This window comes from Carcharodon carcharias, chromosome 11 (genome assembly GCF_017639515.1).
Source record: "Carcharodon carcharias isolate sCarCar2 chromosome 11, sCarCar2.pri, whole genome shotgun sequence".
NCBI classification, from domain to species: domain Eukaryota; kingdom Metazoa; phylum Chordata; class Chondrichthyes; order Lamniformes; family Lamnidae; genus Carcharodon; species Carcharodon carcharias.
This window is the reverse complement of record NC_054477.1, coordinates 117184039-117208796: the sequence shown is the minus strand read 5'-3', so window position 1 is coordinate 117208796 and position 24758 is coordinate 117184039. Positions and strand designations below refer to the sequence as shown.

The following is a 24758-nucleotide window of genomic DNA, read 5'->3' as shown; positions in this document are numbered from 1 at the left end:
AACTAATTCTAATGGTGCGGGTACAGAGACGACTGTGGTGCACGTACAAAAATTGTTGAAGGTGGCAGGGTTGATTGGGAAAGCAGTTAATAAGGCATGCAGGATCCCGAGGTTTATAAGTAGAGACATCGAGAATAAAAGCAAGAAAGTTATAATGAATCTTTATAAAACACTATTTTGGCCTCATCTGCAGTACTCTGCTGGATTTTATGGCTGCGAATCAGGTGGCTGTCTCCTGACGTGCATGTAAAGTACAGTGTGATGGTGTCAGGCCAGCATTCCAACATTATGCCGATTTCTGATATTACAGAAGGCAAGCAGGTGCCAAAATCAAAAACTGATCCACCATTTTGAAATAACCAATTGACAAGCTACTGAGCTTATTAAACACCCAATTGTACGCAATTCTTTTGGTGCCCACTTCATTGATGGGCATCAGATGGGAAAATGTTTGGGAGTCCTTTATGCCAAGTATTAGGAAGTGGCACAGGGGCTGAAGAAAAAGCCTGCCAAAGGGATCAAGTGGCAGCGTTTGTATGTTTTTTCTTTCATTTATTCACTGTTTTGAGCCTGCTGTAAAAAATAAGGAGAGACTGAAAGAGCAGTAAATTGATAGCCGTGACCGACTTCCTGTTCACAGCATAAGCCTTCTCCTGTCTGCCCCACTAATTGGGCACATTCCTGCTAGGCAGCCACTAATTGGCCACCCGATGCTTGATTCACCAAGCCAAGACACCGGGGCCGGGAGCAAGCGGACTACTCACTTTCCGTTCTGCCTCCCCCACCCCACTGGAAACCTTAAAATCCAGACCTTTGTGTCCAACACTGGACAGCATACTTTAGAAAGGGTGTGAGGGCTTTAGAAAGGGCACAGAAAGAAATTGCACAATGGTTCCGGGAATTAGGGACTTCAGTTACATGGACAGATTGTAGAAGTTGGGGTTGTTTTCTTTATTGAAGAGGAGGGTGAGAGGAATTCATGAGAGGTCTAGACAGATTAAATAAGGAGGAACTGTTTCTGTTGGCAGAAGGGTCAAGAACCAGAAGACAAAGTGATTGGCTAAAAAGCTAAAGATGACTGTGGGAAAAAAAATGCAGCAATTGGCTAGGATCTGGAATGCACTGTCCAGCTTCACAATGATCTGATCGATCAGATATTGCTGAAATGCAGTTTGCATCTTTTTGAAGCTTCTTATCTCAGTAACTTCGGATGCAACCAGAATATTTACACGCTTTCCAATCAATTGACTACAACAAAGCCTTAAGACTGGTTTAAACCTTCTTGTACAAAACAAAGCATTTTATGATACAACCATAAAAGCAAAATTCAGTTTAATTGGAGTTTATTATATTCTCTGTCAAGAAAATTACAACACATTGCATGTGTGTGTGTATGTGTTGGGGGTGGGGGTATGCGGTTGTGTGGGTGTGGGGTGAGTTATGTGTTGGAAGGGTTAATGATGTATATATGTGTTTGGTGGTTATGTGAGGGCTATGTGTGGAGTGTGTGGTCTGGATTTTCGCAACTATGGTGAGCTTCTCCATCATTGCGAAAATTGCAGAGCAGTTTGAAATCTAGAAGTCTGTCCCCAAACACAGCACCTATCATTTTTGTAGGGGTATGAATAGAGCTGGGCTGGGATATACACATGTAAAACAGAAGCTGTCTTCAGTCATGTCTGACTTTCATTAGTCAGGAGTGGGAAACAAGACGTGTGCAGATTAGGCCTGGTAGGAGCATGTCTAAGCTTTGCGCAGTCCTTTGGAGAGGTTGGGTACCCTTTTGGAGAGGTAGGATATCCCTTTGGATGCAGTCCCAAGACACCTTTGCAGGAGTTCAGGCACCTTTTGGAGGGGTAAACTGCCTTTTGCAAGAGCTAAGGTGCCCTTTGGGATTGTAAAATTAAGACATGAATGTGTGTAAAAAATGCTTATTTTCATTGGAACTGTCAAGAGAGCTGTCAAAAGCAACTATCAGAAATATGAAAAGGAACAATCAAAAGCAACAGTCAAAAGCAACTTTCAAAAGCAACTGTCAAGCTGTCATGACGTTTAAAACCCCTGAACACTGAATCTTTGAAAAAGAACTCTATGCAGTGTTAAAATAATCATTGCTTGCTATTTCACTCTGTTTGCTGACAAATACCTGATGGTTATCATTATTGAATTATTGCTGCATGACTGATTTCACAACCATCCAATATCACAGTAGGGTGCCTGTCATTTCATAGCTTGACTGACAGCTACAAGTTTTAAGGACTCTTTGGGCTGGATTTTCAGCTCAGCATGCAGGCGGGTACCCAGCATACACTAGTGTGAAATAACGTGCGATGATGTCAAGCAAGTGTCCTGATGTCATCGTGCACTTGCGCGATATTTCAGTCAGCAGGCACATATGGAAGCGTGCCTGCCGACAATTAAGAGGGCTGATAAACCCATTAATAAATTAACTGAAGTGAATTTTTCCCTGCCCATCCAACCTTACGGTTGGTGGGCGGGGAAAAAAAGCGGCCTTTGGATTCTTGAGGATACCTCATCCATGGGCAGGACGGGGTTTCCGATGTTAATTAAAAATAAAATTAAAATTTTTAAATCTGATTTTTAACATGTCTCTACTCATGTGACAGAATCACATGGGGGGGACATGTTTATCTTAATTTTAAAATCCTTATTTTTTAATGTTAGGATCTTTAGCTCCCTGCGGCAGCTCTGTGCCTTCGGGGAGCTTTTCACTGAGTCCACCTGCATGCATGTGTTGACTTCCGCATTCACCTTCCTCTCCTCCACCCAACCCAGGCAGCACTGAATGCTTCAGCACGCAATTCACGCTGGCTGGCCATCAATTGGCCAGCCAGTGTGAAATTGCGGTTGGAGCCCAACTATCGGTGACAGTCAGACTTGCGGCCACTCATGAGCCAGTCTGCTGCCTCCCGCATTCCCCCACCAACCCCCCCCCCCCCCACCCCCCCACCCCGCCCCAACCCCCATTCCCCAATGAGGAAAAAGTCCTATTCTTTGATTTGGGGCTATGAATTCCAAATGTTTGTTTTTTTTTATCAGGGATTAAGCACTTGAATGAATTGTCTGTTTCTATCAGGGATTATGTAGCTGAAGGGATATAAATTTAGTGAATGTTTTTCATAAATGAGAATGTTTTTTTTAATGAAGCCTGTAATAGACACTTAGAACTTTATTTAATTTCAGCATGGGTCCTGAGGGCTGCCCATGGTGGACACTGGGTGAGTTGCATGGAGGGTGTAAAAGCAAAGGGTGGCGGATTGGGGCCATGGATTGGCATGAATTAGCATTAAGTTGGCATAGATGTAAAGGACCATGGGAGCAGTTAGAGGGGCATAGGTTAGAATGGAGGGTATGAGCGGACATGGAGATGAAGAGAGCATGACGTGGTATGGGTTGGCATGGGGAGTGCCATGAGGGAGTATGAGGGTTGAGGGATGAGGGGGGTGTGAGGGTTGAGGGCTGTTTTTTGTACTATTGCTTTTTCTTAAATCTTGGACAAAGTACTGGTGAGCTGAGGCAGGCCTTTTGCCCAGACCGCCTCAGCACCTGGCATCCGTACTGTTTCCAGAGTCACCCGCTACAACTCCCATTTTCACTCATCCCTCTCCCTACTTTCCCGTGGTTCGGGTTTGTGGAACCGGGAATTGGGTTGTTGTGTTTTGTGTTGAGTTGGGTATGTTAGGAGACATTGTGGAATGTGAGTCTGTGTAGGTTATATGGGGGTGTTTGAGCGGGTGTGGGTGTGTGTGGGGTCTGTGTGTTTTTAGTTCATATTTAAGTATTTGTGCGTGTTTTGAGGAGTTGTGCATATTATATATATATATATCTAATATATATCTATTTTATATGCACATATGCATAGATTAATTTTGTACATATCTGAATGTCTGGATGTGAGGAGTGGTGCGTCTGTGTATGCGTGTACTTATGTGTCTATCTGTGTGGAGTGGTATGTGTGTGGAATGGTGTGTCTGTATGTGTTGGGGGGGTATTTGTATGGGTACGTGTTTGCATGCGTGTCTATGTGTGAGGATGGGTCTGCGTGGGTGTGTGTGGGTGGGGGTGTGATTGTGTGTAGTTGTGCCCCTGTGTCTAAGGTGATTGTGTGCATGGGTGGATGTGAGTGTGTGTATATCTGTGAGATGGGTGTGTGTACATGTGCAGTGGTCTGTGCTTGTGGGTGAGCTAGGGGTATGTTTGTGAGTTATGTGTAGGGTACCCATGTGTCTGTGTGAGGTGGATTTGTGCGTGGGTATATGTGTGTCTGATTGTGAGGATGGGGCTTTGTGCATGTGTGTGCGTGGTCGTGTGCATGTGCGTGGGGTGGGTGGTGTGGGTGTGTGTTTTTGTATGTGGGGGGTGTGCTTGTGTGTGTGGCTGTTTATGTACATGAGGTGCATGTGAATGTGTGGAATATGTGTCTGGGCTGTGTGTGTTTATATGGGGTGTGGGTGTGGGGTGTTCGCAACCTTAGTGTGACCTCTGGCCCTGAGATTAGCCTCTGACCTTATCCTCAAGCCATCAGAATGACTGCCTATTTCCACCTCCATAATATCATGACTTTGTCCCAGCCTTAGCTCATCTGCCACTGAATTCCTCATTAGTAACATTGTTACTACTGAACCTGAATATTTAAATACACTAGTGGCTGGTCTTCCACATTCCACTGTCCATAAACTTAGGGTCATCCAAAACACTGCTGAACCTGTCCTAATTCACGCCAAGTCTCATTTACTTATTACTTCTGTGCTCGATGACTTACAATGGCTGAAGCAACATCTTGATTTTTATATTCTCATACGTGTTTTCAAATCCCTCCATGCACTGACCCCTCTTTATCTATGTAATCTCCTCTAACCACACAACTCTTTGAGGTACTTGCATTCATCTAATTCTGGAGTTTTGAGCATCTCCGACTATAATTGCTCCACCATTGGTAGCTATGTCTTCAATTGCCCAGGCCCTAAGCTCTGGAATTCCATCCCTACAACTCTCCGCCACTTTGCTACTCCTTAAAAACCTATTTCTTTGTCCAAATTTTTGTCATCTTACCTGATATCTTCTTATGTGGCTCAATGTCATATTGGCCCAGATCTTCCATTCCCCAGGGGGTCATACCCTGCAGGTACTCCGGAAGATGTGCTGTTGGACCCCCAAGAAGTCCCCATGCAAGGACTACCCGGGAAGTTGCAATTACCCTGTGCCTGGAATCATCCAAAACTGAAATTTAAATCAAAGACTTCAGATGGTTCCGACTCTCTTAGCAGGAGAGTTACCTAGGAGAAGTTAGAAGGATGAAAACCATCTCTAACTCCTGGGTAACTAAGGTACTGACCGCTCCCCACCCAAGCCCCCAATGGACCTCCCAATTAACCCTTCAACCGCCCCCCCACAATGACCACCCGCACCCCCCGACTACCTAGCCACTCTCTCAATCCCCCATGACACCTTGACCAAGCCCCCATCCGCAGGCAACCCCCAACCACCTCCACACCTCCCATCTATCCCCCCCACCTCCCTTACCAACCAACCACTCCCCCACCACCAAACCTTCCCCTCCTTCTACACCACCCCACCACAATCATCCCATCCTCGACACTTAAATTATACACTTATCTTCTCTCCTGTCAAAGTGGCTTGGATCTTTAAACTTACAGGTTTACTATAGCTAGTGCCATAAAAATAGGGCATAGCTTCACTTCCATTGACAATCCTGCACTTCACAGAAAGGAATCCAGGAGCTGCCACACTGCATATTTCTCACCAGGACCAAGCCAGATGTCTGGGCAAGAAAGGTGCAGCTCCAGACTTGGGTAAATAAAAAGGAGCAGAGCGGCAATCTGACAGTGATTGGCACCCCATCTGGGTTCTGGGCCATTTGGCTTTATAATGCTCCTGTGAAGTGCTTTGGGATGTTTTATTACATAAAGCCACCATATAAATATAGTTTGGCATGTGTGTGCGTGTGTGTTTGTGTATGTGTGTGTCAGTATGTATGTGTATCATCTGTGTCTTTGTGTGTGTATGTGTGTGCATGTGTCTGTGTGTGTGCGATTTTGTGTCTCATTTGTGTGTTTCATTTGTATAACAAATTACATTTTATTAGAAGGTACAATAATGGTTGTTGTTCAGTTACCAAATTCAAAGATTCAGACATACGAACCTGATGGCTTCTCCTCATTACAATTAAGAAGATTAGGATTTGCATGATGCTTCAAAAGCAATTTCACAATGGCAACCTGCAGGGGAATTAAAAACATTTCCACATTTTACTGTTCATCTTTACATATTTATATTATTCAACACATCTATCTGCTGTTAGGATACGAACAAAACATGTATTGATCATATTTTTTCAGTAAAGGAACGTGAGTAGGCCATTCAGCCCCTCAATTCTGTTCAATTAGATCACTGCCAATCCGTATGTCAACTCGATTCACTCACATTTGTTCTGTATCCCTTGATATTCTAAGCTAACAAAAATCCTGCAATTTCAATCCTGAGAACTACAAGTGGCCTATCATGCACAGCTTCTTTGGGGAACGAGTTCCAGATTCCATGGCACTTTCTGTAAAATCTTGTTTCCTTATTTCACTCCTGAATGGTCCTGATCTAATTTTATGTCCCCTTGCACTGGATTCTTCCACAAGAGGAAATAATTTCTCTGCATCTATCCTGTTAAATCTTTTAATCATTTTAAATACTTTGGCCACTTCACTCCTCAACATTTTAAATCCAAGGGAAAACAAGCAAACTTTATGCAACCTGCCCTTACACTTTAATGCTTAAACCTCTGGTATCATTCTTCTGAATCTGCACAGTTCTCCCTCCAGCATCCACATATTGGTGATGCCGAACTCAAGGAAATGTCTATCTAGATATTTTTTATAGTCTTACATGCTACACATACACATATAAAATCTCAGCTCGCAAGTTACCTTACTTTGAGCAAGGACTAATAGAATCTACCTAAAAGTGTTCACATTCTCATTTTTTTTGTGGAGTTTCTCCTTAAAAATTTCCATCGAAAAAGAATTCCATTTTTATGACTATTTAAATCACTAGCGATAATGAATCGACAAATTCTTTTGCACCCTGTCATATTTACTTTTCCACTGACTTCAGTCTGCTATCTCCCACTGATTGCCCTGCAATAAAAATGTAAATGATTCTTGCTGTCTCTCTCTGAAAGTACATAACATGCTTGACTTCTTGGTATCTGTACATTGATTTCCTCCCTCTTCTCCATTCAGGCTTCTTCAACCTTACCCTTGGATCATTGATGAATAATCTCATGTAAGTGTTCATCTATGCTTCATTTTCAGGTGATGGTCAGAATTTCTATTTTTTTTCTTTCTAGAATACACTACAGCTAACATATTTTGTTAATATTGACTTGGATCTTGTGGCTGGCGGTTAACCAACAGTACCAGCCCATTATTACACTAACATATGGTCTGTGGGCCTTTGCACATGAACTTGCGGTGAATAGAAATTCATTTCAGTGTGGCATCTCCTACAGGGGATTTGGGACCTGTTTGAACAGGGCAAGCAACTGTGTATCTTCTTGACAAATCATGCTGGAGAATTCCTAATGAGGCTTAAAATTCTGAAAGAGGTGTAAATTAGAATGCTTATTTCAGTATCAAGAAAGAAAAGAGAGGGAATGTGTTAAATCCGCATCACCAGTTTGTTGGATCCTGTACTAACACTTGTAAGGGGTGGCCAATTTGGTACTAATGATAGAGTTGAGCAGCAGGCACGTCATAAGTAGAAAATATGTTTATTTACAAAAATACTCAGCAGTAACTAAACATGTGCTTACACTGCAAACTATCCCTATGCTACTGCTGCTTCTAACTGCTGACTACACACTACTAACTACAGAGGTAGCCAGCGACACTGCTATTGGATACTAAGATCATGTGATCTTCCATTATAACATTCTTCTTAAAGGTATATTACACATCCCTCCCCCTTTACTCAGAAATACATTTTATATTTATAATTACAATTTTCTCAAAATAGCAAAATATTTACATTGATAAGTAATTTACAAATTCAGTCTTTCTGGGGCTTTCCTTATGTGTATAGTGTCTCACTTCTACAACTTCAGATGTCTTGTCAGGAACCTCCTTTTCCGGAGTTGCCTGAACATCAGGTGCTTTGCTGGGCTCCTGCAGATTTGTATCCTCCATTCTTGAAAGAACAGCACATACTTTGGGCACATCTGTACTAGGTTGCGTTCTGCCAACAGTCGATGTTGACTCGGTTGTGAACACTGGTGGAATAATTTCTTGGTGCATAGTTTTTTTCTTCCTTAGATGATCCACGTGTCTCCATATGACTCGGCCTTCCACCTCCACGTGGTAAGAAAGAGGTCCAGTCACTTCATTTACTTCACCCAGTAACCACTTTGGTCCTTCTCCAACGTTCTTCACACATACTGTTCCTGCCACGGTAAATTTCCTCTCACGACTATGCCAATTGTGTCTAGTTTTCTGACTTCCCTGACTCCTTTCAACCTTCCCCCCTAAATTTGGCATTGCTAAGTTCAATAATGTCCTGAGACAGGTGTTTCATCAATTGTTGTTGTGTGACACCTGTGGTTATGTGAGGTGTGGTCCTCTCATGGAAAAGCAAACTTGCTAACTTGGTTGTGAAGGAATCTCCAGTTAATTTCTTCATGCTACCCTTGAATGTTTGCATCACCCTTTTGGCCATGCCATTTGAGGAAAGGTGGTATGGTGAAGCTTTCACGAGTGATAGCATTGAGGCTGATAAACCGCTGAAACTCAGCACTGGTAAATGCTGTGCCATTATCAGAAATGACTACATCTGGTACTCCATTAATGGCAAAACTTTGACATAATTTTTCAATTGTTGCAGAAAATGTTGGTGATTTCACCTCATATATGTCCATCCATTTTGAATGGGCATCAACAATGAGCAGAAACATTGTTCCAATGAAAGGTCCCACATAGTCAATGTGTAACCTCACCAATAGTCTTCCTCACCATTCCCAAGAGTATATTGGAGCTATTGAAGGTAACGTTTGCACTTGCTGACATTGCACACAATTCTTCACTAAACTCTCTATTTCACCATCCATCCCAGGCTACTATAGGTAGCTGCGTGCTATGGTCTTCATTCTGGATATTCCTGGATATTAAGTAGTTCAATTATCAATGGCTCTCCACCCTTTGGAGGTACTATCACTCATGCTTCCCACAATAGAACACCATCCTGGCTGGTTATTTCATGCCTTCTGTTAAAGTACAGTTTCATTTTGTCAGGTACAGGCTCTTGTGACCAACCATGAAGTACTTGTTCTCGTAGTTGTGATAGCACTGGGTCCCTACTTGTCCAGTCCCTGATCTGTTGAGTACATGCCAGTGATGAATCTATGAAATGTAACAACAAAACAAGTTGTTGTGGAACTGGGACTTTGACATCCTTTTCTTGTAAACACAAGCAACTAAGTGCATCGATGTTTGCAATTTGACTACCAGGCATATGTACGAGAGTATACTCATATGCTTCCAGGATTAAAGCCCATCATTGTATTCTTGCCAAAGCTATGGGTGGTATAGCCCTGTCTTTGTTGAACAATCCTAGCACTGGCTTGTGTTCTGAAATGATAGTAAAATGGTGGCCGTGTATGTACTGGTGAAATTTCTCAAAGGTGATTGACAGGCCTTCTTTTCCATCTGTGAGTAACCCTTTTCCGCTTTGGTGAGTATTCTCGATACATAACCAATAAGCCATTCTGTGCCATCATCCAAGCGATGGAGAGCACTGCTCCCACTCCGCAAGGGGATGCGTCACAAGCCAACACTAAGTCTTTCTTTGGGTCATAATGCGCTAATAGGTTGGACGAGTGTAACAATTGTTTGACCTCCTTGAAAGCTTCTTTCTGTGTGCCTTCTTTTTAGCACTGACTTTAATCTTAGCTGTAAGCTTGACCTGAATGAACTCATTGATTGAGTCTCCCAGAATTTCATCATCTGTCTGTTTCTTAGAGAATTCTGCGACTTTTGCTTCCAAAGCCTTTTTTGCTTCACATAGCTGATTCTTCAGTTCTTCCATCTCTTTTTTGTATTTGTTTGCTGCCTCCTGGAAAATTAAGCATTGTTGTGTCTTCTCTGCCAACTCATCCTTCAGTTTGGTCAGAGGGGTGCTGAATTCTTCCTGTTTCACTTCCTACTTTTCCAGTGGCCCTAACTTTGACCTGAGGGAATCTTGTAGTGTTGTGAACATCTTTCAGCAAGCTTTAATTTTCCTTTTGGAGGTTGCTCACCTTATCTCAAACTCTACTCTTAAGCATGGTCTCTTCGAGCTTCTTCTGTTCTTCTTTCATGTTTTGGCTCAAGACAGCCTGCAGTTCTTCAGGTTGCTGAGCATTTATACACTCCACCTCCAAAGCAGAAATGTCTCCTGCTTCCTTTTGGAATCTCAGTGGTCCCTCAAGGTCCCTCAAATTTCCCTTAGCCAGTTTCACCCTAGGAGGCTTGGTCTTCTGCCTCTCAATACCAACACTGGTAGCTTTACCGGTTGGCTCCCATAATTAACAGTTACACTATTTATGCCTTTGACTTGGAAGTCTTCACCCGTGTATGTTTTTAACTGGGCAGTTGTTTCTTCCAAATTTAATTGAAGTTCTCCATTACTCAGATATTTGAAGGTATGTTCCCCAATTACTGCAGTGGAAGCTCCTGTATCCACTTCCATTTGAACAAGTCTATCATTCACTTTCACTGTTACATAGATTGGTTCTGTTCTTCCAACCTTAAAGTATACAACAAATAAATATCTGGATCTGTTGCTTCAGGCGACATTGTAGATCACATTGTTTTATTTATTTTGTTTAAAAGTCTGCTTGACTCTTTCCTTACATAGTCATTACGTGACCATTTTATGACAATAAAAACATTGTATTTTTTTAAAGTGCCAAATGTTAAATAATTGTTTATTTCCACCTCTATTAATATTGCTCCTTGTTTTTGCTGCTAAGTCATTTTTTCTCAGTTTCCTGCTTTCGGTGGTTGTTTCCCGCCTCTCAGTAGAGTCTTGCATTTTTGCGGCCTTTTTGGCTGGGGCTTCCCACCTGGAGGACAATATCATTTTGCCCCCCCATATGGCTTTTGAAGCTCTAACTGCATTTTTCAATGCCAGTGCAATCTCTAGCACCATCCTAAAATCCAAACTTGTTTCAGATAACAATCGCTTCTGAATCTTGTCCTCATTCACACTGCACACAAATGACCTCTACGCATATCGTTTAAGGATGTACCAAAATCACAATATTCCATTAATTGCTTAAAGCTTGCAACATAGCTTACAAATGTCTCCCCCGGGGCTCTAATTCTTGAGTAAAACTTGAATCTTTGCGTTGTTACTGAGGACTTTGGTTGGCAATGGCCCTTCACCAGGTCCACTAATTCATCAAAATTTCTCGAGTCTGGCCCTTCAAACTTTGAATCAAGCCATAAGTCTTATTCCTACATATACTTGAGGGGATCGCCTGCCTCTTCTCTTCCCCCGAAATCTCATTTGCTTGGAAAAAGAACGAGAGGTGCTCAATATAATGGGACCAATCATCCATCCTGGGTCAAAAGGATCAATTCTTCCAAATTGTGGCATGCTGTGAGGGAGTTGCTTCGACAATTTGAATGGAACTTCTATTTACAATTGCTGTGGAAGGTACGGCACTGATTTTGTTTCTCTTGCTTGCTTTTGTTTAACTTGTTTAATCCTCATCGCCAGTTTGTTGGATCCTGTTTGCACACTTGTTGCAAGTGATGGCCAATTTGTTACTAATGATAGGGTTGAGTAGCAGACACCTCATAGGTAGAAATGCTATGTTTATTTGCAAAGATACTCAGCAGCAACTAAACTTATACTTCCACTTCAAACTCTATCTCTACACTATTGCTGCTACTAACTACTGACTACAGACTACTAACTACAGAGGTAGCCCACGCTACTGCTACTGGATACTAAGATCATGTGATATTCCATTATAACATTCTTCTTAAAGGTATATTACACATCAACTTATCACAGAATGAAAGATATGAAAGAAAGAGAGGGAGTGATAAGAAAAAGAACAGAAATTTTTAAAACTATCTCTTATTTTTTAAAATCTCCAACCAATCAAAAAGTGGCAACGAGATTTCACTCTCGCACAAATTAATTTCCAGTGCCAGAGAGGTTCTTCAACAGAAATCAAAATTGATAACAGTGTTAAAAATGCACTTAACCTGAAGTAGACGAGCCCTAACTTATGCTGGCATGTTTACTCAGTACCTATCATGCAGATATCACATTCGTCCAGAGGTTTCAATGATGAGTTTCTCATCAAGGTATAGTGCAGCTTCTCGAGGAGCAGGGCAACTTGACAGCAGTTCCTGAACTTTACATTTAGCTTCTTGATTTTTTATGTTTAAATGCGCATATGTTGTTGCTGGAAGTTACTGTCTGATTTGCTGTTCACTAACAGTGAGTGCCAATAGCCTCATCATTATTTTTATTGTAAACTCCAGGCCATTGTGTTTCACGAGAATCTGAAGTCAATTTTAGTCTTATCAGCAAGTTCCAATTTGTATTCCTGGCACGAAACATCATCCTCCAGAAGTACCAAAGATTAAAAAACACCTCTGAATTTTAATTTAAAAAACAAATAAGACAAGATATATGGTTTGTGTGATTTTGGTGATGTTGGTTGAGGGATGAATATTGGTCAGGACACCAAAAAATGTCTCCTGGTCTTCTTTGAATAGTTCCACAATATCATAATGTGTACCTCAGCCGGTATGAGCAAGGATGGTTTAACTTTTCATCCAAAAAGCAGCACATCCATTAATACAATATTCAATCGGTACTAACAAGACAAAGAAAATCACTTCATAGTGACCATGATTCACTATATTGTGGGATAATCATTTGTGCTCTGGGTCAATATCAATAAGCAATGTTTTTAGATAGTACAATTAGATGTATAAATCTAAAATGTACTTCTCAATAGTTAAATGAGGATCATCACTCAATCAATTTACATTAACAAATCATTAGTTCTTCGTTGAAGAACTCATCAGGCAAGAAGCTTTTAGCTAATGATGTATAGAAATATTGTCAAATGCTGCATGGGGCTGGAAGGTACATTCCCCAGTTGACAGGTTTAAAGGTGGGTGGAGATTCATTAAATCCAGCAAGCAGTCTGCCCACCACCTACCAGCCTGCCCCTCCTCCACTGTAATTATACTGGGGTGAAGGTGGCATCGGGCAGCCCACCTGCCAGTGGGCCAATTGAGGCCTTAAGTGGACAATTAATATCAAATAACAGCCCCATCATTCTGCTGTCAGGATTTAACCAGCTGTGGGACAGTTCCACAACAAGCGGCCAATCAAAACAGGTTTCACTGCATAGGCTGGTGACATGGGTGGTCCCTCCCTGAGGCTCCCTGGGCCCATTAGAGGGCTCCTCCAAAGATGTTAACCCCTCCCAGCTTACCCCCATCCCATTGCCTCTCAAATCCAAGCCTCCCACCCCCTTGCTGGGGCCTGCTAGCTTGGCACCTGGCGAGACCACGGAACACAGAACCAAATCCTGATCCAACAATGCATGCCTCCATCCCGAAGTGCTGGAGAGATGTCGACCTCAGATTGACCAGCAGCTCACTGTCATGGGACATCCTGATTCAGAAGAGCAGAGGTCCCACCTGCAGTCTATTAACGGCTAATTGGCCAGGGCAGCTGGTGGGTTAACTAAGGTATTTTAGCTGGGAGGCAGGTTTTCACACTGTTTATCCTGAACCTGCCTCATTAATCAGGCATTCCCAGGAAACACGCTGGTTCGATGGCGGGTGGGCACTCATTCCCTCACAACTCTGTCACCTCGCCCCTTCCTCGTGCTGGGCTCCATATTTAAAGTGCAGCTGTGCACGCACCTCTCTGTGCTGCCAGTCCAGAACTGCAGAAAAGGAGGCCTGGCCCTGAAAGGCAAGGAGACTGCAGCCCCACGATTCAGCGATGCACCCCTCGAGCACTTTTGGATGCAGCGGAGGACGGCCATGATGTCTTTGACCCTCACTCTAGCCGCATGAGGGCCAACAACATCACTAATCCAGCTTGGAAGGCAATGGCAGTGGTGGTCAGTACCAATGCCCTGCAAAAGAGGGCAGCTTCCCAGTGCCACAACAGAATTAATGATCTCCTCTGTTTTGTCAGGGGAATTCACTCTTCTCATCACTCTCAACTCACCTACTCACAAACCCATCACACATCCACAAGGCCCTCACTCACTGCCAGTCCAAGGGACATCACAATTCACTCTCTCACACATACCTTTATTGTCCTTATCCAGAGAGGTGCGTGCGCAGCTGCACTTTAAATATGGTGCCCAGCACGAGGAAGCGGCGAGGCGACAGAGTTGTGAGGGAATGAGTGCCCACCCGCCATCGAACCAGCGTGTTTCCCGGGAATGCCTGATTAATGAGGCAGGTTCGGGATAAACAGTGTGAAAACCTGCCTCCCAGCTAAGATACCTTAGTGTACTCACCACCCATATATGCCAGGCATACTCATCATCTGGCCTGGCAGGCATCCCACATATGCTCTCCCCATCTGTATTCATGCAGGACAAGCTGGCACACAAGAGGGAGAGGTCCCAGACTGGTGGAGGAATGCCTGAAATCAAGGTCCTCACAAACTTTGAAAATAGATTGCAGGAGGATGATGACATCCAGCTGGCCGGCAACGATCTAGACCATTCCTGTGCTGATGGTGAGGTCGGTGATGCTCTACCCAGCAGTGCAACATCCATCAGTGCTGTGAGTCAATTCCCCTGTTCTGCAGTCACCTGGCACGCACTAATTATCTCCTCTTGCTTTCATAGCCACATCTGCCAAACAACCAACCGAGTCCATGACCCAGGGCCCCCAATCAAGCCCCGAAGAAACTTCTGAAGAGGAATTTGAAGACACCTTCACTTAAGACCCGTCACTGCGCTTAGCCACATCCCCCACCAGCACAGAGACATGCACCACGGTGGGACCTGGCTTTAGAGTAGCTTTGGAATCACAACATGGTGAGCACATCGCACAGTCTGATCCATAGCAGGTGGCAGCAGGTACTCTCCAGGTCTCCAGCACTTGAAAAACAGCTGGATACCAGACATCTGCTGAGTCCAAGTCAGACGATGAACCTCTGGACTCGGTCATACCTCAACTGCTGGAGTTGCAAAGGAGTCCATATGCCTTCAGGCTGAGGTGACAGCATCGGCATTGCAACGCACTGAGGTCAACGCTGGTAGGATGGTGGCTACTACAGATACCTTGATCCAGGATATCAGTCCTGTGCTGCTGCACAGGCTGAGCTCCATCGCTGACACCATAGTGGGCCTCCAACAGTGTGTATGCGAGAAGGGTGCAGGGCAGCTCGATATCGCTCCAGCTACCCCTTCTCCTCAAGAAGTCATTTAGGGGCCGGTGGGCATCCATAGGGAGGAGAATCAGCAGGTGTACCCCCCTGGGGCTATTCAACCAGGTGACTCCAGGAGTGTCAGGCCAATCTGAATCCCCGTTCCCTTGATCCCAGCAGCTCCAGCTCCACAGGCCGAGTAGGGTGCCATTGTCACACAGCAGAACCCTGAAAGCAGGCTGGGGCCCTCCTGGTCTCAGCCATCCAGAGGACACCCGCCAAGATCATCACAGACAAGGGGTAGCAGTCAGCAGGCTGCCTCCACCTCCTCTGTGGATGTCCGAAGAGCACCAAGATGTGGCGGCAGGATTAGGAAGGTTAAGATGATGTAGTTGCACAGCCTGTTAATCACTTGCACATAATGTTCACTATTGTAAATTATCTCCCAAGAATGCCTCCTTGCCTATGACTCCTTGTTCTGATGAGCAGTGTTCGTGTCATTCAGTTGTGAAACCTTGGTTTCTGCACAAGATAAAGGCAGGTGTCTCAGTCCAGGGCCTCTTCCCTGTGCTTTGCTCAACCCAAAGTGACGGTCCGACCTCACAATCCCTGGACACATTACTGATGCCTGCACCTCGATGGTGCTGGTCATTGCTGCCAGAATGTGGTGGGCAGATGTCACAGAGTTCTGTCATTTTCTCTGTGTGCTCTCAGCACCTTTAAGGTGGGGCTGGCCCCCATCATGTCAGCATCTGTGACCAGTGACACTGTGCTACTGAAGAGGCCAGGTGCTGAAGGCTGACAAAGAATCAGATGCTTTTAAAGTTTCAAGTGCAAGCGAGCTGCCCTTGGCCAGACAGGAGTCAGACATTTTCAGAGGCTAAGTGAACATCTATGGAGTGTCCTTACAGCATGTTCTCATCATCTTCCTGCAATCGAGTGACTATTAGGGCCTCTGCTGCATTTCCATGACAGAAGCATTATCACAGAGGGTATGCACACTGCCATAAGCCAGACTGGAGTCAAACATTCGTAGATGCAATGTGAGGATCTATGGGGTCTCCACACTGTGTATCATCATCCTCTATGAATCCAGTAGCTATGAGGCCTCCTGAATGTGCTTGCCTCATCTGGCCAGTGCGATGGCCTCATCGCCATCATTGTCGCCTTCGAGGACTTCCTCATCCTCATCCCTGTCGAAGTCCAGCTCCTCCATCTCCTCCTCAACCAGCTCCTCTACCCGTTGCGGCACAAGGTTGTAAAGGGCGTCGCAGGCAACGATGATGCTTGACACCCTCTGTTGACTGTATTGCTGGGCTCCACCAGTCTAGTCCAGGCATCGGAACCTCATTTTCAGCATCCTGATGGTCTGCTTCATCAAGTTGTGAGTTGCAGCATGAGCCTCATTATACCTTCACTTGGCTGCAGTCTGAGGCTGCCGCATGGGTGTCATCAGCCACGGACTCTTGCAGGTAGCCTTTGTCCCCAAGGAGCCAACTCTGCAGCTTCTGTGGACCCTGGAAGATGTCAGGGATCTGAGACCTGCTAAGGATGTAGGAGTTGTGGACACTCCCTGGGAACCACACGCAGACTTGCAGGATGCATTTGTGGTGGTCGCACACCAGGTGAACGTTCAGCGAGTGGAAGCCCTTGTGGTTGACACAGTTGACCCGTTGTTGCAATGGAGATCTGAGCACCCTGTGAGTGCAGTCAATGGCACCCTGCACCTGTGGGAAACGCAAGATCTTGGCAAATTCCAGCGCTTTTCAATCCTGGCTTTCCTGGTCCCAGACAAAATGCACAAAGTTGTGTGCCTTCGTGAAGTTGGCATCCCTGACCTCATGGATACATTTGTGGGTGGAGGCTTGTGATATCCCATGGAAGTCACCTGTGGAGCCCTGAAAGAAGCCACTGGTGTAGAAATTGAGCACTGTGGTCACTTTCACGGCCACTTGGAGTGGGTGCCCTCCATGTCCCGTGGCGCCAAACCCTGCAACAGCTGGCAGATGTGACTGACCAGTTCCCTAGACATGGGCAGTCTTCAGCAACACTGGTTCTCTGTCAATTGCAGGAATGAAAGGTGGCATCTATAGACCTTGGGTCTAGCTAGGCACCGAGTGCCATGGTTCACCGGCTCTTCAGCAGTGTGAGCAGGAACCCCAGCCGCCCCTACTTCCTGAGTGTACTGCTCCTCCCTCTGCCCAGCCAGGTGCCTCCATCGCTCTCTTCTCCCTCGTCTCTGCTTTTTGTACGTCATGAGGCATACAGCTAGGTCACCAGGCTCCATGATCCTGATGTACTCCTCCTGCAGGATGAAAGAGAGATGCATAGGTTAGCTTGGGTATTCTAAGAACCTCTCTTGGTTAAGTCAGAAGGCTCCTTAACGCACCCTGGAGAGAGCTGGCCACCACTTGGATGGCCAGAGTTTAGTGCACTTGTACGGCTGCCCGAGACCCAACCCAACTCCGCTCCACTCCACCTGTCCAATTGGTGACAGCTTTGCCCATTGGACTGCATGCTGTGTTCTCAGCTCAGGTGCAGGCATTCTCCTAACCCACACTGCAAGGCTGCACTGTCAGCTTGAACCATGGGGGAGACTGGTCCAAACCTGAATGATGACATTGTAAGGGGCTGTGAGTGCCTCCATCAGTAACTGATCCCCAGCGAGCATTAGGGAGGAGATTGTACAATGTGCCCAGTCGTCCAACTGCTCTGTAGTCCACTAAAACACTCATTAGTTTGCAGTCTGTGCCTGAGGGATGAAAAGTTCGGGAGCATTTCGTGGCAATTTCGTGCCTCTGCGTTGCTTGAGTGGGCAGATAAGCTAGACACTTGACTCCATGCATGTCAATGCAACTGTACCTGAATTGTCTCAGCTGCAGAGGAATGGTCACTTTATACAAAATTTCACTAATGCGTGTTCACTTCCCTCCCCCCCCACCACCGCACATCTTTGTTCACTACCATCAAACGCAGTGCAGCCCTTACCCCTGCAACTGGCTTCAACTGCAGTGCAGCCCTTGCACCCCACCACAAAACTTGCCCCGAACGCAGTGCAGCCCTTGCCCGCAATCCCCTCAAGGCACCTCAACCTTCAAGTCCAACAGGCAACCCTGGGAGCTCTATGCAACATTACTGTGAACTCACCTCCCAGTTCCCCTCAAAGTTCATGCCTTATATATGCTATTGCGAATACATCATTGTGCCATCATGCTGACATGCTCAGATGATCCAGCATGGGCGGATGATTCTGGCAGGCTGGGCTTTTAATGATATGCAGATGTATTACAATGATGTTTGTGACATGCGGTAGCGGGAAGCGCAGCCCGTCATTGACGGCCGGAGCGGATGATTGCAAACTGGTTTCACGACTTCATGAAACGAATTTTGGCCTTCTCGTCATATTGTCCCCTGATGCCGCGAAACATGCCCAAGGCCAGTGGGCTCGGAAAATTCCACCCTTAGTCATCATTCATAATATTTCATTTGTGATTGTGGCTGTTGGAGTTCAATAATTTCATTCCCAAGACATCACTACAGGAGTTCCTTATGGTAGTGTCCTCGGCCCAACCATCCTCATCAATGACCTTGCCTCCATCATAAGGTCAGAAGTGGGGATGTTCATTGATGATTGCACAATGTTCAGCACCATTAACGGCTCCTCAAATACTGAAGCAGTCTGTGCCCATAAACAGTAAGGCCTGGACAACTACAGACTTGGGCTGATAAGTGGCAAGTAAGACTTATGTCACACAAGTACCAGGCAATGACCATCTCCAACAAAAGAGGATCCAACAGTCTCCTCTTGACATTCAATGGCATTACCATTGCTGAGACTCCTATTATCAACATCCTGGGGGTTACCATTGACCAGAAGCTGAACTGAACCAGCTACATAATTACTGTAACTGCAAGAGCAGGTCAGAGGCTGGTAATTCTGCAACAAGTAACTCACCTTCTTACTCCCCAAACCCTGGCCATAGATACAAGTCAGGAGTATGATGGAATACACTCCACTTGCCTGGATGAGTGCAGCTCCAACAACACTCAAGAAGCTCAACACCATCCAGGACAAAGCAGCTCGCTTGATTGGTACCTTATCTACCACCTTCATCATTTACTCCATCCACCACTGATGCACAGTGGCAGAAGTATGTATTATTTGCAAGGCTCCTGTGGCAGCACCTTCCAAACCCAACCTACAAACTCTACCACATAAAAGGCCAAGGGCAGCAAATGCATTGAAGCATCACCATCTGCAAGTTCACCTCCAAACCATACACCATCCTGACTTGGTGGCCATCACCTGATCATTACTTATCGCTATTCCTTCACTGTTGCCGGGTCAAAATCCTGGAACTAACTCCCTAACAGCACTTTGAGTGTACATACACCACATGGATTGCAAAGGTTCAAGAGGGCGACTCACCACTACCTTCTTAAGAGCAATTAGGGATGCACAATAAGTGCTGGCCTAGAAAGCAGCAACCACATCCGTGAAGGAATTTTAAAACATTTCTGCCACAGAATTTGTTTTATATCTACCTACCTATGAAGTGCCTTGAGATTTTTTTTAATGCTAAGTTGACTATGTAAATGTAAATTGCCTTTTTATTTATTCAAATGGCTTACCATCTTACCATCATATAGATTTTGCTTTGAAATGCACCAAAATAGAACTTTGAAATAACTAATATGTCATTTAAGTCCACACAAGTCATTAATTTTATATTTCACAGGCAAGAAAATTTTATTTTCTCTGTAATGCTAGAAGCTTTTGACAAATCTCTGATTACACTTACTGCTGTGATGGATTATAGCCCCAACCATATCTTCACTCGCACAAACAGCGTGCACAGCAATCTATAAATTTTAATTTGTTCTCTCGTAATTCTCTCTTTTGGAGAAGAATGCCAACTGATCATTGAATTTCACAGAATATAAACAATAAAATTAGTGTCAAGTATTGTTATGAAATCAAACTAGGATGTTTTTGGAAGGAATTTTTGCTGTTATGTAGCTACCTGAATTATAACATTAAGAGTAACTAGCTTTCATTCTTAAACATAAATACAATCTTTAAAGCCAGATAATAGGACAGCAATATGTGAATGGAATTGAGAGGTTCCCCCTGAAATTTCTATGGAGTTCACCCAATTTCTCACTGTAGCTTTGGGAGAAGAATCTATTGAAGACATTTCTCCAGAATTTCCACCAACCTTCATCGTTGGCTACACCAGGAGATTGGGAGGAAGCTGTCCACATTCTCTGTCCTCTTTGCTTTTTTTGGTGAAGTTTACTAGTCCCATTTGTGCTCAGGAAACCAGCATCTCACAATACCCTAATGTTATTCATTCTTGCCCGAGCAAGAATGGGCACCAGCTCTAAGAAGCAGAACCATACAGTTCACAATATATATCAATGATTTGGATGTGGGGACCAAATGCAATATTTCCAAGTTCACAAATGATACGAAGCTAGGTGGGAATGTATGTTTTCAGAAGCAGCTGTAGGAAGATTTAGACAGACTTAGTGAGTGGACAAGAACATGGCAGATGTAATATAATGTGGAAAAATGTGACATCATCCACTTTGGTATAAGAAACTGATATGAAGAGCATTTTCTAAACGGTAAGAGATTAGAAAGTGTAGATGTACAAAGGGACCTGGGTGTCCTTGACCATAAGTTACTGAAGACAAAATGCAGGTGCAGCAAGCAATTAGGAAGGCTATTGGGATGCTAGCCTTTATTGCAAGAGGACTTGAGTACAGGAGTAGTGAAGTCTTGCTTCAATTGTATCAAAGCTTGGTTAGTCGGCATCTGGAGTACTATGTGCAGTTTTGGTCTCCTTATCTCAGAAAGGATATTATTGCCATAGAGGAATGGTGGGACTGTCTTATGAACAGGCATTGGGGAAACCGGGCCTGTATTCTCTAGAGTTTCGAAGAATGAGAGGTGATCTCATTGAAACCTACCAAAATACTTAAAGGAAAAGACAAGGTAGATGCAGGCAAAATGTTTCCCCTTGTTGGGGAGCCCAGAGCCAAGGGACACAATTTCAAAATAAGGGGGAAGCCACTTAGGATCGAGATGAGGAGAAATTTCTTTACTCAGAGGGTTGCAAATCTTTGGAATTCTCTACTCCAGAGGGCCATTAAAGTTCAGTTACTGAGTATGTCTAAGGTAAAGATTGATAGATTTCTGATTAACAATAACGTAAAGGGTTATGGGGATAGTGTGGGTAAAGGACATTGAAGTGTTTGATCAGTCATGACTATATTGAATAGCAGAGCAGACTCGATTGGCTGAATGGCCTTTGCCTGTTCCTACATTCCTGTGTTCAACTAAGAGTCATGCATGACTGTAGTCTCCATAATATCAGATGTTTTAGAATACTTGGCACACATGTGATTAACATCTGGAAAAATTGGTGCTCAGACAGCAATCTTCTTTTAAATGTAGGTCCAAGAAAGACAATTTGCAGGGCTCTGCTGTCAACGACTGGTGTAATTTTGCCCTTGGACCATCAAATTATTGCTCCTCAGGAACAGATTTTCCTTTAATAAACAGAAAATGCTGGAGGAAAAAACTTAACAGATTAGGCAGCATCTGTATAGAGGGGAAACAGTTAATATTTCAGGTCTGTGACCTTTCATCAGAATTGGGAAAAGTTAGACAGGTATTAGATTCTGAGCTAGAACAAGGACAAATGCAATGGGTGGACGACAGGAGAGACTGAATGATAGAAAAGTGATGCCCCCAGGGCCTAAGGGAATGATGATAGGGTAAGGAAAGAAACATAGAAATAAAAGCTGTGTCTAGAGCAGGTGTACTGCTAACTGACAGAAAAACAAAACAAGAAAAGAAAACACATTGGGCAACAGATTATAGTCTGAAATTGTTGACTCAATGGTGAGTTTGGAAGACTGTAAACTGATTACTTTAAGATAAGATGCTGTTCCTCAAGCTTACTTTGAGCCTCTCTGGAACAGCGCAATAGGCCCAGGATGTAAATATCATCATGAGAGCAAGGTGGAGAATTAAAATCAGGTCACTGGAAGCTTAGGGTCATGCTTGCGGACAGAACAAAGGTATTTCACAATGCAATCTCCCAATCTGCATTCAGTCTCCCCAATGTAGAGGATTGTGACATTGTGAGCAGTGATTACAGTAGGCAAGATTGAAAGAAGTACATGTAAATCGCTGCTTCAGCTAGGAGTGTTTGGGGCCTGGGAGAGAGGAAGTAAAAGCTCAGGTGTTACATCTCCTGCATTTGCATGTAAAAATGCCATGAGATGGGAATGGGTTGTTGGGGGTGACTGAGGAGTGGACTAGAATATCACAGAGAGATGGGGAGGAGAAGGGAAGATATGTTTGGTGATGGCATCATACTGAAGGTGGCAGAAATGGTGGAAAATGAATACGTTGAATACGGAGGCTGGTGGGGTGGAAGGTGAAGATCAGGGGAACACTATCATAGATCTGGGAGGGAGGGGAAGGGGTGAGAGAAGAAGTGCGGGGAATGTGGTGGACATGGTCAAGGGCCCTGTCAACCATGCTGGGTGGGAATGCCCTGTCAAGGAAAAGAGAAGACATCTCCAAAACGCTAAGATAAAATAGCTAGAAAAACTCAGCAGGTCTGACAGCATCTGCAGAGAGGAATACAATTAACGTTTCGAGTCCATATGACTTTTCACCAGAACTAAGGAAAAATAGAAATTAGATGAAATATAAGCTGGTTGATGGGGTTGTGGGGGGAGGCAGTTGGGGAGGGGGTGGGACAGGTAGAGCTCGATAGGGGGCCAGTGATAGGTGGAGGCAAAGAAGAGATTGCCAAAGATGTTATAGACAAAAGGACAAAGGGGTGCTGACGGTGGTGATATTAGCTATGGAATGTGCTAATGGTGACATTAAGGGTAGAGAGCAGGTCGATCAAGTGACAGATAGCCCTAGTGGGGGTGGGGTGGGGGGAAGGGATCGAAATGGACTAAAAGGTGGAGATAAAACAATGAATGGAAATACATTTAAAAATAATAGAAATATTATTTCTAATTCAAAAGATCGAGTTTGTACATGTGGTAGTACATGGCACTGAGTGTGGATTTCAGGATGAGGCAAGAATATCTCAAAGATACCTATAATTGTGGGTGGATCAGATGCATGAAGAGTAGAGTTTCAGTTGGAATCCACATGGAATAAGTTGGAGCCAGAGACAGTTGTTGAGGAAGGAAATATGGTTGTAAAATTGGGTTTTGGTGGATACGTGATCAAACACAAGGAGGGAAATAGAAAGAAAAGAAGGTGAACAAGGTAAAAGAGACTAATGGAAATCCCATCGGAGAGCAGAGTGGAACTTCTTGAAGGTAGGAATTCCAGGAAGAGAAGTGGCAGTGAATTGAAAGGTCAGAGACCTGAAATGTTAACTCTGTTTCTCTTGCCTTCCATGTATCACCATCTTGAGGTGGTGGAGAGCTTTGTGTGCTTCAACGGTCCCATAAACAATGCCATCGTGAGCTCCTTGCTCCTGGTAGGTCACCCATGGTGGCATGGTTGTTGGGGGAGAGGGAGGGGGGCTAGTGCCAGACAAAGTGAGGTCCAAAAGGTCCTCAATGGCAGAAAAGGCAAAGGAAATCTGTTCATCTTACCGGCTGCAGCAGCAAGGTTGGCTTGGTCATCGTGGCTTGACACATCACTGAAATCTGACCACCAACCCATCAAGGTCAAGTGAACATTGAGGGTGCCTTAAGGTATTCTCTTTAAACAAAGTCACATGTAGAGCTTGCCAGTGTCCTTTTGCCAAGTCTTGGGGCAATGGAAGGTTGGTGACAGGGACCTGGGAAACCCTGGTCAAAATCCTACACACAGGTGGCAGATGCATGAAGATGGTTAGATACCTGCCTGTATTGGGACTGAGGTGCCTTTGGGCAGCAGCATCTGTGAGTGAGCAGTTCTCTTCAGGATATCCTCTGCTCACCCAAAATGGAGAAAGGGCTAGTAAAAGTGCCCTAAAAATAGGTTGTCCCACCTTCTCTTGGCTGAGGAAAACCATGGCCTGTGGGATTATCATCTTCCTGGTCAAAGAAAGAAAACTCTAACTTTTGCAACTTGGAATGTTAGAACACTTATGGATAATTCGAAGACTGACCATTTGAAAAGAAGAACAGCAATCATATCATTTGAGCTATCAAGACTCCATATTGACATTGTTGCCCTCAGTTAGACCCACATTCCTGGGGAGATGCAGCAGGGAAAAAAATTCAGGGGGTACACCCTCTACTGGAAAGGAAAGACTGACAGTGACCCTCATATCTGTGGA

At 44.4% G+C, this 24758-nt stretch overlaps 1 protein-coding gene across 1 annotated transcript in view; it reads right to left on the bottom strand.

The window, feature by feature from the left end:
• Window positions 1-24758, bottom strand: part of myo16 (myosin XVI) — a 657504-nt gene that overhangs the window by 448980 nt on the left and 183766 nt on the right. Inside the window, exon 8 of the mRNA XM_041198724.1 lies at window positions 6185-6260. Coding sequence (XP_041054658.1) covers window positions 6185-6260 — 76 coding nt within the window. The remainder of the gene's footprint in view (window positions 1-6184; window positions 6261-24758) is intronic.